Here is a 15,927-nt window from a genome sequence, read left to right as displayed (position 1 = left end):
AACTACAAATAACAAATGTAGCAGGGCATTAAATTACTTGCTGTGTATTTGTTTGCATTTTAACTTTGTGAACAATAAAATCATGGCTCTCCTAACAGTTTGTCTTTCAACTGACAACAGTTGTTCGTTCCCCTCTTTCTCCCTTGCTCTGCCGGCCACACCCACTCCTCCCTCTGCTCATGGAGCTCCATGCCCATCATGAAGCATTTTTTTTTTAATTCTGAGGTAGACTTGAACAGTAAGAAGAGGGTTTCATGGCCCTTTAAGATAAGGGGAAATGACACAATTCTCAGGATTTTTGGGACAACTTAATTGTTTTGTTGAATGCTCATTTAAAAGTTGAATGTTCTTAAATGTTCAATTCACTTACATTTGTAAAGACTAATAAGTTAACCTAATTCCTTCATGTTATCACAGTTTCTATCATGTTTTTAGTGTGCGACATTCAGACAAACAGCACTTATTCTCAACAAATCTTGGTCACACTATTATAAGGTACAATTCTCGCTATTAATCTACCATGAACTATGTCTTTTGAAACAAACTCCTAATTCGCTGCTTATTAATAGTTAAGGCAGTAGTTGAGTTTAAGTATTGGGTAGGATTAGGGATGTACAATAAGATCATTCAGAATTTATACAGTATAGGTTTTATGTACTAATTAACAGCCAATATCTTAACAACCGGCAAATAATAAGCCACTAGTTAATAGGGAAAAATGTTACTTAAATTAGTGTCATCAAAATCTTTTACAATTTTAGTCACTTAATAAAAGTAATAATTTCTTTAAATAGACCCAAAACTTCTTAATAGCAGTATGTATTTCCCATGGATGAACATTGTTTATCCAGGAAACCTCTGCTAGGACAGCTTTAATGAGCTACATAATGGCTGCGCAACTTCCCTACTATATAGTATGTTAAAAACAGTATGAGAGCCAAGTAGTATGTCTGAAATCATAGTGTTTGAAAAACGAGACGAGAAGTATCCGGATATCCTACTACTTCGGGCGAGATTCTGAAGTGTGGATCTGATGGACGCTATGCTATCCTATGATGCCACATGAGAGAATTCATAAATGTGAGGGAAGCAAATAATGCGGTTGGTCACATAATAATGACGGATGTGCACTACCTGACAAAAGTCTTGTCGTCGATCACAGTTGTAAGAGCAACAAATAATAACTTCTAGTTGATCATTTGGAAAAGTAGCAGAAGGTAGATTTTTTCAGATGAATCATCTGTTGAACTGCATCCCAATCATCACAAATACTGCAGAAGACCTATTGAAACCCGCATGGACCCAAGATTCTCACAGAAATCAGTCAAGTTTGGTGAAGGAAAAATCATGGTTTGGAGTTACATTCAGTATATATGGGGGCGTGCGAGAGATCTACAGAGTGGACGGCAACATCAACAGCCTCAGATATCAAGACATTTGTGCTGCCCATTACATTATAAACCACAGGAGAGGACAAACTCTTCAGCAGAATAGCGCTCCTTCTCATACTTCAGCCTCCACATCAAAGTTCCTGAAAGCAAAGAAGGTCAAGGTGCTCCAGGATTGGCCAGTCCAGTTACCAGACATGAATATTATTAAGCATATCTGGGGTAAGATGGAGGAGGCATTGAAGATGAATCCAAAGCATCTTGATGAACTCTGGGAGTCCTGCAAGAACGCTTTCTTTGCCATTCCAGATGACTTTATTAATAAGTTATTTGAGCCATTACTTCTGTTAAGAGACAAGACTTTTGTCTAAGCAAAGTCAGACCTTACTGTCCTAATTAAATAATTAAAAATCAAGGCATGATCATATTTTATTTTGGTAAAAAAAAGCCTAATCTAGAGGCCTTTACCTTTGATTTAAGCCATTTCTGATACCAAATGATCAACTAGAAGTCAAGTTATTATTTGTTGTTTCTAAAACTTGGATAGATGACAAGACTTTTGTCAGGTAGTGTAGAACATACTTTTCAAATGGTCATGTAGTAAATCCAAATTCAAAAGTAGTATCTACTCGAGTAGTAGGCGATTTCAGATGCAGCCAATTTCTGTAAGGATCCTGTCATGCTGCATTTTATGGATTTCACTTCTAGTTCCACTGACATGCTTGCAAATCCACAGTGAATCAAAAGGTTGAATCTCATATTGACCTCTGCCTCAACCGGGCAGCTGTTCTCCTCCCTTTAACGCAATGGAAAATATGAGTGATGTTGAACCCCGCGAGCACATCTCAACACTTCAGGAGCTCTTCTGTGTCTCCATGGCGAATGACATAACAAAGCCAGAGAAGTGACATTTGCTTTTCTTTAAAAAAAAAAAGAAGGAAGGGTTTCTTACATAAGTTGCAGGCTCCGGATACTGGGTTGCAGTTTTTGTCATGACATAGACAGTCCTGGGCACAGTTCACTCCGAAATGACCCAACTCACAGGTCAGGTTGCAGCTAAAATGAAGGGAAATACAAAAACAAATTGTAAGAAAGAGAGTCAAGATGTGCATTATGTAGTTAGGGCTGGATTAGCATACTGTAAGGCCTAAAAAGGGCTGAAGCCCCAATGCCCATGGAAAGAGGACCTTTGATTGGCTGTACAATTAATTTTGTGCCATGATGCCAGGAAATGCTTCTTCACATTTTGTTTTTACATGTTGATAACATATTAGTATTGTCACGATACTGGAATTCGATACTAATCGACACTAAAATGTTAAAGAGCCCCTATTGTGGGTTTTTGAAAATGACCTTCCATGTAGTGTGTAACACAGCTCTAAGTGAAGTGAAATATCCAGCTAAGGCTTAAATCTGAAAGCGGACAGTTTTTAAAACTATTGAGTCATCTAAAAAAGAGTCGACTCATAGAGCTTAGAATGAATCATCTTCAAAACGAGTCTTTAGTCATTTCGATGTGATGCGCATGCAAACACGGGAAATATTAAACCAGTGGCCCCGTCCACTAACACAGCAGCAAATACAAACAGATCCTGAAGTCATCATGAGTCATGAAGACCCTGTGCTTACCTGCATATTATTGGAAGGGTGTGGGAAATGGGCGATTCATTCATTTGTTAAAGGAAGGATCAGAAAAGACTACTGATGTGTGAGACGAATGGACAGACAATACACCAGGGGTGCGTGCAAAATAAGGCCAGTTTATTACGCACAAAAGCACGCTGCTGCACGCTGAGTAGTGAGCGCTACGACCCCCGGGCTGGGGATGTGATTTCTGGGCAAAGCAGAGTACAGGTAAGCCCTGAAACATACAACACTTTCCGCAAGAGGTGCCACAGCAATGATTGCAAATAGAAATGATATAAGTTACAGCTGAGAAGGGAGAAAAGCTCCAAAATGAAAGATAATTAATGAAATCAGGCCTGGCCCGTGACACATTTCATAAGTGTATGTAAATGTAAAGTAAATGGCTGTCTTCTTGTTTTCTCTAGCTTGCAAATGATATATTTAATTGTGTTTTGTTACTTGTATCAGGTTAACTCTTTTTATTCTCATATCGCGTCTAATGCCATGTTGAAACGCGACACACGCTGCTTTGTTTACGGATTTAAATGTGTTTGTGAGCTCGTGTTCCACTGCCGTTTGTTGTTGCTATGGCCACCGTCAGCTGTTCTTACACAAGTGCAGCGATCAAGATTCAGAATTGTTTATCTTTTGCTGCTGTGTGGATTAATCCTGAATGTGTGTCATAATTAAGAATGGAGCAATATGCTGGTGTTTAACTACTCTGCTTTTGGTAGTACAGTGACTGAATAACACTGTTGAGTAAGTTTACTATGAAGCCTATATCGGGCATCCGTAGCGATCGGATCCTATACCAATGTTGGCTAACTGGGGGCTTGACAAACCACGCTGGGCATTTTACTGTCTCCCGCTGAGCGCTGTCAACCAATCACAACAGACTGTCATCGGTCCAATCAGCCAGATTAGCTTCGCGTTAAGGAGGGGTTTGGGAACAAATGAATCGCTGAATGATTGGAGTCACTGGGATAATTAGGTAAAAATCAATTAATATTATAAGACCATGAAACTTTTTGACCTTGCATTCATATCAGTATGTTGTTGGAGACTCATATAACCGAAATAGGACCCTTTTTAAATGTATAATATGGGTTCTTTAAAAACATCCATTTCCCGCTAACATTTGAGCAGATTCTTAAACAGCGCTGATTGGCCTTTGTGTTCATATGTTCAACAGAACTGACTGATTGGCCGTAAAAGTCATCAGTTCACCAAACTCACCACTGTTTACTGAATGTAACAACAGATACAGGGACACTGGAGCATTTTAAAGCCGTAAAAAGATCAGATTCATCAGTGGATTGACAGCTATATCAGCTTATAAACAGACCAGCTGATCTTCGCGGCTTTAAGATTGTGCTCAAATGTTAGCAGGAAATGAACGTTATTAATTTCAGTACCGATTGGTATCGAATTCCAGTTTCGTGACAACACTATAATATATTAAGTATTCCAGGGTCTGTTCTTCTTACCTTGCTTAAACGATCTAAGATGATTTTGATGATTTTTCATCTATTGTGAAGTGAATTTGACACAAGAATCAAGCGAATTTAACGCGCAAAGCGAGTAAACTCAAAATGTTCACACTGAGATTTACACAAAAATAGCACGTGCTGGATTTGGTGTGAACACAGCATAAAAGGGGCCATTTCAAAGAGCTATTAAACATAATTTGTGGAGTATATTGAGCTGAAACTTCACACACACACACAGGCTCTAGGATCATTAGAAACTTATTTTACATCTTTAAAAACAGGCATAATAGGTCCTCTTTAATGCTGAATTTGTTTCCACTGCTCATTTCCAGTATCATGGAGACTTTCTATGAAGGAGAATGAGTGTGCATTTGAGTGTTTGCTTTTGTCTTATTTTGCACACTGCAGTTTAAGGCTCATCTTTAAACCATTAGGAATGACTCTCTGTTGTTTTTGTGATTCACTGGTTAATAAAAACAGGCTCCGATATCAAGATGACCTAACTAAGTGCGTGACTCGGAGATGTGACTTACTATGTCCCGTAGAATCCCGGGTCGCACAGACACTCTCCTGTGGCGAAATGACAGTCTCCGTTAAAGCAATGACTGCAGTCTTTCTCACAGTTTTCTCCATATGTGCCGTTAGGACAGCGAACCTCACAGCTAAACACAAACATGAAAGAGGATGAGCTTATAAAAACACACCGAGAATCAATTCAAAACCTATTTCAGGCTATTTGTTTATCAGACGAGTCACTAAAGCTGCATTTACACTGCAGATCTCGATGGTCAATTCCGATTTTGTGACTGTGTCAGATTTTCTTTGCTGACCCATGGGGGGGGGCTGGTGGTGATACGTCCCCTTCACTTTTAGTGACAGACCATTTATAAACAGGTGATTAATAAATATTTGAAATGTAAACTTTTGGATCTCATTCAGCTGTCCGCTACATTATAAAATATCCGCTACACACCTGAGCATGACGATATTACTGTTATCTACCATCAGAAATTAGCAGGTTTGTTGATTGGTGTGATAAAAATTAAGCTAAAAATAAATACTAAGAAAACAGATGGTATTTGACCCAAAGTGTATAGGTGACCATCCTTTAACTCAGTCAGAGACCTATAAGTACTTGGGCATTTACATTGACAGTTCTTGGAAAACGCATAGAAATTGCTATCATTTACACCAGAGATTGTATTTTTTTCGCTTCTTTGGAGATAACAAGAAACTTGATGTTGTTGTTTTATAAAGCTGTTCTTGAAAGCGTTGTCGGGTATGCTATCACAGTGTAGTTTGTCAACCTATCTTTACAGTGTAAATCTAAGCTGATGCACCTCTTAAAGTCAGGATGGAAAATTGTTGGGATGATGAATATTTTAATCCACTAGCGAGAGGATTGTGTCCTCAATCAGGTGTGTTTATGTATGTCTGCAGCAATATGGTGATGCCCATAACAAATTTCCTGTCAAGGACAATAAAGTTTACTTGCTTCAAAAATACATGATTATACAAAAAATTGAATAGTGGTATATTGATGTATAAATTGCTTGTTTACATTCAATGCACTTTTTTACTCTTATAATTCCTTTACCATTAGCATTTTCAAAATCTGGGTGTTGAAATGCCAGATTGTGCAAAAGAATATATTTTTTTTCATATTATTGGTATTTTTATAATCTGGTAATAAATTAACACACATTAAACATTTTGTGTATAAATAAATAGCATTGACAGCAGGGACAGTTCCTTCTTAGTCAGTATCCCTCCTCAGTTTTCTAATACATTTAAAATGTATACAAATTTGTTTTTATTTTATTTTTATTTTATTTTAATTTTATTATTTTTTACTTTATTGTATTATTTTTTTATTTAATTTAATATTTTATTTCATTTTATTTTATATTTTATTTCATTTTTATTTTATTATTTTTTACTTCATTGTATTATTTTTATTTAATTTAATATTTTATTTCATTTTATTTTATATATTTTTTATTTTATTTCATTTTCATTTTATATTTTATTTTATATTTTATTTTTTATTTTATTTTATTTTTATTTTATCATTTTTTAATTTATTGTAATATTTTTATTTAATTTAATATTTTATTTTATTTTATTTTATGTTTTATTTATTTTATTTAATTTCATTTTTATTTTATATTTCATTTTATATTTTATTTTTTATTTTATTTTATTTTATTATTCTTTTTTCTTTTTTTCTTTTATTAATTTAATTTAATATTTAATTTAATTTATTTATTTTACTGAACTGAACAGTAATTTTATCTATAGTGATAGCGTACCGGTCTCCAATCCAGCCGGGGTTGCAGTGTGAGCACTTTCCATCGATGCGGTTGCAGAAGTGACCATCTTTGCATGGTGGACACTGATCTTTACAGTTCTCTCCGAAGTAGCCCCCTGCACAGATTTGATCACATTTGGTCCCGTTCCAGCCACTTTCACAGGTCTCACAGTGACCCTCCGTCACCTTACAGGGCTGCTGACCTTTACAGTGACCACATCTGAAACAAGGGAAGAGGGAGCACGTACGGTCAGCCAAAAACAAAGAAAGCAAGGTAAAGCTATAAAACCTTTTGAATTTAAAGATCTGCAAATTATTCATGACAATTTGCATTTGCGTTCAGTTTTTCTACTTACAAAGTCCGCCAAGTAAATAGCAAATGCGCCATGGCGCAACGCAATTGACTCTTAAAGGGAATGGGAGATGAGATTCTGATTGGTTTAATGCACATTATGCTCAAAACACACCCATAACTCAAGAGAATAAGCTCAACCCTGTTAGACCATGCGCCAGGGCGCTGAGTGTATTTTCCAGTCCTTAAAATAGCAAAAATGGATTCAGACACGTTCTTAATGCTTTTGCGCCATGCGCTTTAGACTTTGCGCCTAGATCATTAAAATAGAACCCAAAGAGTTTATCCTACTCTGTTGTGTGCATACATTGTTTAATGTACATTTTCAAGATGTATGGGCATCTTGGTGTTTTCATTAAGTGTTTTTTCTGCAGTATTTCATAATGCATATAAGAGGTGTATAGAAACACAGGTAGATTTGTATAAAATGTTTCCTCACTTGTTCCTGCAGTTCTGTCCATACAGTCCAGCTGGACATGGTTCACGGCACAGCTTCCCCCTGTATCCGGGTTTACAGGTGCATGATCCATCCGCCTGGTTACACTTTCCATGCCCACACTGGCACTGCCGCTCGCAGCGTTGACCCCAAAGCTTCTCTCGGCACTGGCAGCGGCCTGTGAACTGCTCACAGGGTGAATTATTGCACGTACACTGAGCGCCGCAGTTTCTCCCGAACCAGCCGGGATTACAAATGCAGCGGCCTGTGTTTTGGTCACACACTGAGTTGATGCTGCAGTAGCAGTTGTTGTTGCACTGCGGCCCCCAGAAACCCACATGGCAGGTGCATTTGCCCGTTTCCTGGTCACACTTTCCTCTCTGGCAGTTGCAGGGGTACTCGCAGTTCTCGCCCCAGCGGTTTGAGTAGCATGTGCACTTCCCGGTCACGTCGTCACACTTACCGTTAGGGTGACATGTGCACATGCCTTTACAGTCTGGACCCCAGAACTGAGGCGGACACTCTGGGGGAGAGAAAAAAATATGCACAGGTTTTAGATTATATCGTCCAAGCAAAAGAGGAGCGTTACTGTGCAATTAGGGAGCTAAATGGGTTATTTATTATATTATATATATTTAAATTAATATGTTTATCCATTTCTCAGTGAATATAGGAAATGTATTTTGGTGCATTTAAACAAAACAGATTTATTAAACAGATATATTTATTAAAATAATATTTTAGTCACTAAGCTTATTTAGAAGTTAAGATAATGCAATTAAATTCAAGCAAAATATTGGCAAAAAAAATTACAACCTACAAAATTTCAACAAATGTTTTACTTATTTGCTTCATGATTTTTCCTCTTGTAAAATTTGTATTTAATATTTTTCTATAATATAAATTTGGCTGTACTAGTTTTTGGACCGTTATCGTAAGTTATTTCGTTAGATAAGCTCCAGATTTGGCTTCAGTACTTACTTATCTAAGGTATATGCACAAATATAATATTTTATAGCTTCCTTTTAATATTATTATGTGTGTGTGTGTGTGTGTATATATATATATATATATATATATATATATATATACTGTATATATATATACTGTATATATATACAAATATATATATATATATATATACTGTATATATATACAAATATACACACACACACACAAATACACAAATATACTTTTCATTTTTATATAGCTTCATATGTTCAACAAGGTTAAGGGTGAGTAAATGATGACAGAACTTTTCGTTTTAGCTGAAATATCCCTTTAATAACATTATTGTAATGTGTAGTGATGCTGACAAGGAAGTGCAGATTCAAATGCAGGGTTTATTATGCAGAGATTGCAACAAGCAAGCAACAGTCAACACAGGAGCAAGCAGATGTATACAGGCAATCCAGAGTCGTGATCAAGACACAGGCGAATGGTCAATAGGCAGGCAGAATACAAAGTAAACACAAGCGAGGCGAGGGTAAATAAAACAGGGCAAAGCAAGGCAAATTTAAACATGTCGTAATCTTCACAAATAGTATAACAAAACTCAGCAACAGTGTGTGTGTGCACGCTGTCTTTATAGTCCTTGTAATCAGCCTTTGAGCAGCTTCAGTAGTGCAACCAGACAGGATCTAGGCCAGGTGTGTAAACAGTCCATGACTGGACCTTGTAGTTCTTTCGCTGGCAGATTTGTAGTTGTCCAGCGATCTGCATGGGCTATATTGCTGGTGACTGTGACAGTTATAGACGTTCAGATCTTTTTAACTATTATATAAATCCATTTTCTTAATCTTATTATTTTAACTATATAGAGCTGTTCGTTACACATATGTTTCCACTACTGCATACATTTTTGCATAAAAGTCTTATCATTAGTGACTTCATTTTAAAGGCTTGAGGACATTTTATTATATTTTTAAAGATATTCTATTCTCACCAAAGCAGCATTGATTTATATATTTGATTAAAAGTGCAGTAGAAATAGTAATGTTGTGAAATATAATTAGGAAACAGCTGTTATTTGTAGTAGAAATCTTTTGTAATATTATTATTAATTATAAATGCAATTTTTTTTTCTTCAACTATGAGTTATATTTCAGTGAAACATGTATAAAAAGATAACAGTTATGATTCGATTTATACTTTATAGGGTTGGGTCGATAGACGATGCCATCGTCCACCGCTGATAGACATCACTATGCTGAGCTGACATTGCGATCCTCCACCCTGTCCTCGTCGCAGCAGCATTCCGCTCGTGAAAAATACACATTTAGGCCCCGTTTACACTAATACGTCTTAGTTTTAAAAAGCCATTTTAGAATGAAAACGATCTTCATCTAGCATTTCTAAAAAGATCTCCGTTGAAGTTTGAGCTCCAGCAGTCAGCGGGTGCTTTGAGCACAACACGCCAGAGAGCAGTGCACGTCAGACAGTTTATCAAGGTTGTACAACTGGATCGCTTCTCACTATAGTTGTTAAACTTGATATGTAATTCATCTGGTCTCTATCTAAGACTCTTCTCTTTCACGCTTGTACTTAGTAATTTTAGTGAAAACCTCAGATTCTGTTGGTTGGTTGCTGTTGTTTGTGCACCTTTTTTACCAACAAAGTTTGTCAGCGCCATTATAACAACACAGATCACTCTGCCTATTCATGCAAGAGTCCCGCGGAAAAAGTAATTGATAGGTGTTAATTTGTGTGTAACTTATTTTTATTTATTTATGATTTGTTTATGGGTAAAACAAAGACTACGGGGGTCAGGTAGTTGAAAACGGTAGGCTACAAATCATTAAATCGTTATGAATTTAATTATTCATAAAGAATTAATTCACCACCGCCTCTAAAAACGATGCCATCGTCTATCGCGATGTTTCACATTAGACATCGTGCGATGATGCCAAATTGGTCGAGATCGCCCAACCCTAATACTTAAGTAATAAAAAAAAAAGCAAAATAAGTAAATTTTGTGAATTTTGATAAGTTGTCTTTCATTTGAAGTGGGATGCATTAAAGCATTTGACTGTTTTCATAACAGGCCTTTAGATTTAATATAAAAAAAGTAATTTATGATTTGTACACATTATATAAAAACTTAAAGACGTATTTATATTATTATATATATATTTGTATACCTCAATCAGGCAAATAACATTTTTAAATGCATATATATGACATTATTCTTAATAACAGTTTGTAAAATTACATTAACTAACTGATACACTCTAAAATCCCTGGGTTGTCATGACATTAGGTTAGTCCATTTGACCCAACCTTGCTTGTGTACAACTTTGTAATTAAATTTAAATTGCTTTTTTATTATATTTGACCAAATGATGGGTTACAACAACCCAGTGTAGGCCAAAAGAACAAAATGTGATGACATGATGGATTATAAACTTTACTCTGAAAATAAATAAATAAATAAACTTACTTGTGTCACAACTTGCCCCGAAATATCCATGACGGCAGCGACATTCGTTTGGTCGGACACAAACCTCGTTTTCATTACACGTGAAGTTACCTTCACAGAGAGCTGAGAGGACAAGAACGAAATCAAGATGTACATCAAGTAAAGTGACACTCAGAAAGTGACCTAACATTGAGAAAAATGACACTTACGCGTTAAACACTCATCGCCTTGCTGTGCCCATCCACTGCAACACGTAAACCCTGCTGACCTACAAATAAGATGATTTTATTGGTTACTGAAAATTTAACAAGCTGATATTTGGAAGCACGACTCATTAAAGGTGTCATAGAGTGCATTGATGCAATGTGGTAATCTGTTATTCAAAATCTACATAGTAGGTATGTGGCTTAGTTAAGAGCAAATATTCTCCAGAAACGCTTTTATATGCTCATTTAAAACCACAAGAATTACTTCTAGAATAATAATAATAATAAAAAAAAAGCTCAGTTTAAACCATATTTTGAATGGTCATGAAAATTGAGCTCTGCTCTGATGCCCCTGCAGCTCCTGTCAGTGTCACTCATACACACTTACAGAGCATGATACATTATGAAATACACATGCTGTTAACATAAACTGTTTCAATTTTTTTCAGATATAAAATTATAGACAGGAATTAATATCTGAATTATTTTTGGATATAATTTCTGCATAAACAAATGCGTTTTATAGTTTGTTATCGTTTCACATGCCTTAAACACTTAGCATTAGGTCTGTTTAAATGCATCGTCATTAGTTTAACATGGACATTGTGAAATTTGCTGCATATGTTTGTATTGAGGCAACATATATGTAAACTGGAGAATATAAGTGTTTAAGGCATGTGACACGATAACAAACTCAAACTCAAATTTCAAGGGGTGCTGAATAGAGATGCAATGATTATAGATTTTGGTTGTATGATTATCTCAGGGATAATCATGGTTATCACAATTATTATGCGTTAATTAATTTCAAAACATTACTAGTTAAGAAAATCACATGAAAACTCCTTGTATTTTATAAGTGTTCCTACTGCTCAAGACCAATTAATACAGCACAAAATAATATTAAAAACAAAATTAGTCCAGTTCTCTTTGGACCTAAAAATAAGTGAAAAAAAAAAGTTTTCGTCATTTAAACTTAAGTTAAAAGATTACACTGAAAATAAATGACAGAACAATGAATGAATAAATAAACACAAGAATAAATAAAAAATAGTGTTTGTCTAATGTAAATCTAAGCATCATATTAGCTAAGTATTTCCCTTTTAAAGAGAATAAATGTAGTCAATGGCTGCTGAACCTCTGTCTGGACGGCACTGTTGATCAACTATATTATGAAATTGTTTGGTATTTTCATTTGGTATTTTTTTTCTCATTGGAGTAGAGATGTGTATATTCCATACAAATTATAAAGCTGATTGGTCAGTTCTTGTCACATGACTTGCGGTGCGCTCGCAGCATTCTTTTAACTAGGTTCGCCTGGAAATCGTGAGCGTCGATTATAATTTTTTTAAACAATATGTGAATGACCCTTAGTTAATAGCCTCAGGCACACACTGAAAAAAAAGTTTTCTGCAAAACTGTTGCAAACTATTTATATGAGTTGAATTTAAACAAATTAAATTTAGTAATGTTGAGCTTAATTTGTTTGTTTAAATTCAGCCAAATACATTTACAACCCATTAATTAAAAAAAAAAAAAATTATTAATAATTAAATTAATAATTTTAAGGAATAATTTTTGAATGGTTTTTGTCAGTGTAGTTAATCAAGTGTGCATGCATATTAGCCTCGGTGTACAAGCTCGGAACTTGAAACTAGCGCACAGTTGGCGTAACTTTTGTTTATTTGCAACAGTTTTGTTCCGTGCGGAAACGCGGTGTTGAAGCCTTTACGATTAATTAATTGTGACGAATTAAAGCATGGTTAATAGTGAAAATGGTTAATTGTTGCATCCTGAGTGCTGAATACATTTATAATCCAGATTTCCCACATTTTGCATTCTTGCAAGCTGTAAATAGATGAGATGTGTGGCCGCCTGCTTCACAAAACTTCTCTTTTTAAAATAAGAGTCCTACAAACAGTTGAAGTCAAAATTATGAGCCAAAATATTTTCTAAATGATGTTTAGCAGTGCTTTTTTAAAATTAATTTATTAATTTATTTTTTATGCAGAATTTCCTATAATATTTTTTTTTTTTGGAGAAATTCTTTTTTTTTTTTTTTTGGCTTAGCTAGAATAAAAGCTGTTTTTAATAAAAAAAAATAAATAAAATAATAATAATAATAATAATATATATATATATATATATATATATATATATATATATATACATACATATATACATACATATATATATACATATATACATACATATATATATACATATATACATGTGTGTGTGTGTGTGTGTATATATATATATATATATATATATATTTATATATATATACTGTATATATACACACACATCTTAAGGTCAATATCATTAGCCCCTTTAAGCAATATTTGTTTTCAATTGTCAACAGAACAAACCATTGTTATACAATAACTTGCCTAATTACCTGCCTAGTTAACCTAATTAACCTAGTTAAGCCTTTAAATGTCATTTTAAGCTGAACAATAGTATCTTGAAAAATATCTAGTCAAATATTATTTACTGTCATCATGGCAAAGATAAAATAAATCAGTTATTAGAAATGAGTTATTAAAACTATTATGTTTAGAAATTAGAGGAAAAAATAAACAGGGGGGCTAATAATTCAGATTTGTATTATATGGCACCTTTAAGCATGTTTTGTGACAAATGCTCTGACCAAAGTTTCAACTGTCCTTGATCGGTCTGAGCATGTGGCTCTTGAGGAATATCGCATATGTCTGTATGCCATCTGGAGCTTCTCATGAACTTCACAAGCGCAGATGTTTTAGATAGCGAACATACACTGACTCGCACAAACACAAGCGTAAGCATTCATTCCAGCCTCCACCCTCTCAGTGACAGCAGTCATGCCAACCAGACGTGCCGTTCCAAGCGATAACTTCACTGCATCGTCAGACGTGCAGAAACAACGAGTGGCTCGATCCAAAATAAGGCCACAGCTTGATGTGATTAGAGACGCAAATGTCCTGCATTAGGCAGTCTAATAAACAGTCTGGACTGCAGAATAAATACATGAAAATAATACCTTTCATGTAGTGTGTAATGAGGCTCTTTGTGAAAGTAAAAGGTCTGCATGGTTTTAAAGATCAAAGAAAATGAGTCTTTTAAAATAAAGTCGGTATATGAGACATCTGTAATTCAAACATGTATAAACCTATGTAGGTTTCTAACAAATTTGCATCATTTCAGTGTGTGGTCTCCATTGGCTGCTTTAAATGCTTCAAAGCTGAAATTCAGTAATGGTTGTTTTTCCCAAAGTGTAAACAGTTGACCAATCACAACAGATTTGGTCATCTGACCTGTTGGAGCAGAGTAGGCTCTCAGAGAGGTGAGATTTAGGGTGCTTTTACATCTGTAGTTCGCTTCATTTGGTCCGGACCAAGGGCAATAGATGATACATTGTAGAATTTTCTGCCATATTTGGGTCCTTTTCACACCACACTGATTGCTTTGGTCCAAACAAGTTGAAAAGAACCAAAATGCATTCATCTGAGGGTGCTTTCACACCTAGACCTTTGTTTCAAAACCGGTCTCGTTTGCCCAGTTAGTGCGGTTCATTTGGCATATGTGAAACCAGCAATCGCGCTCGGATCCGTGCCGAAACAATCGGTCCGAGATCGCCTGAATGAGGTGGTCTCGGCTCGATTGAAACAAACTCTTGAGCGGATCGATTGTAGTGAGAAAGCAAAACGATCCGAGCCCGGCTATATCACAGTGTATAAAAGTCATTTAAATGTAATTACAAATTTGAACACAACATTAGGTTTGTCTATTTGACCCAACCTTGCTTATGACAACCCATGGATTTTAGAGTGTATCAGCATCCACTTGGATGATACAACGGCGCCAGCACGTTCACCACACACCAGCTTTAGGGGGAGTGGAGAGTCCATAATGACCACAGAGAGCCAGGACCTCGGTTTAACATCTCATCTGATAGACGGTGCTTGCTGACAGTATAGCGTCCCCTTTACTATACTGGGGCATTAGGACTCACAAGGACCACAGGTTGAGCGCCATCCTACTGGCCTCACTAACACCACTTCCAACAGCAACCTAGTTTTCCCATGTGGCCTCCCATCCAGGAACTGACCAGGCTCAGACCTGCTCGGCTTCAGTGAGTAGCTGGTTTTAGGCTATATGGCTGTGTCTTTAAAATATGGAAATTAATTTTACCCCAGTATTTTCGATGGAGTTTCTGCGCTAGCCTGTTGCTAATGATGGCATCTGCGTTAAATGGTCTTTCATTTGTTTTTATGCTTTAACAACCAAATTAATGCTTAAGTCTATTTAACTGAATGTATTTGAATTACATTACAACATCGATGCTGTAAAAGGAACCTCATGACATTAAAGTCACAAGCCTTTTACCGTAAGTTCATCATTGGCTGAAAAACACTAGCTGTGCATATAGTCCATTTAACCCACAAGCTAGCAAAATGAGTAAGAAACAGACATCTTTTGAAAGTTTCTTTGCTAAAAGGAAAAGGCCTAGTAAAGGACCCACAATCTGCCAAGGAATGGATCTGCAAACCTTTTTGTCAACAAAACAGGTGAATCCAGCATGTCTGTGCAAGAAGATCTACTGCTGGAGATCATAAATGACGGTGGCTTTAGGGGCCGTTCACATATTGTGTATTTTCCGTGTACAAATTCGTTATTTCCAATGGAGGCGCACGACTTGTGCGCATAACACCGCATTC

General features: G+C 35.8%; 1 protein-coding gene across 1 annotated transcript in view; it reads right to left on the bottom strand.

Annotated features, from left to right (window-relative positions):
- Nucleotides 1-15,927, bottom strand: part of scarf2 (scavenger receptor class F, member 2) — an 86,358-nt gene that overhangs the window by 55,375 nt on the left and 15,056 nt on the right. Inside the window, exons 2-7 of the mRNA XM_056457373.1 lie at nucleotides 11,231-11,289; nucleotides 11,043-11,144; nucleotides 7,607-8,126; nucleotides 6,817-7,035; nucleotides 5,038-5,166; nucleotides 2,341-2,444 (exon numbers count right to left, since the gene is read on the bottom strand). Coding sequence (XP_056313348.1) covers nucleotides 2,341-2,444; nucleotides 5,038-5,166; nucleotides 6,817-7,035; nucleotides 7,607-8,126; nucleotides 11,043-11,144; nucleotides 11,231-11,289 — 1,133 coding nt within the window. The remainder of the gene's footprint in view (nucleotides 1-2,340; nucleotides 2,445-5,037; nucleotides 5,167-6,816; nucleotides 7,036-7,606; nucleotides 8,127-11,042; nucleotides 11,145-11,230; nucleotides 11,290-15,927) is intronic.

The sequence above is a fragment of the Danio aesculapii genome, chromosome 5 (assembly GCF_903798145.1).
Source record: "Danio aesculapii chromosome 5, fDanAes4.1, whole genome shotgun sequence".
Taxonomy (NCBI): Eukaryota; Metazoa; Chordata; class Actinopteri; order Cypriniformes; family Danionidae; genus Danio; species Danio aesculapii.
Note: the sequence above shows the minus strand (reverse complement) of the source record. Positions and strands in the feature narration are given on the sequence as shown.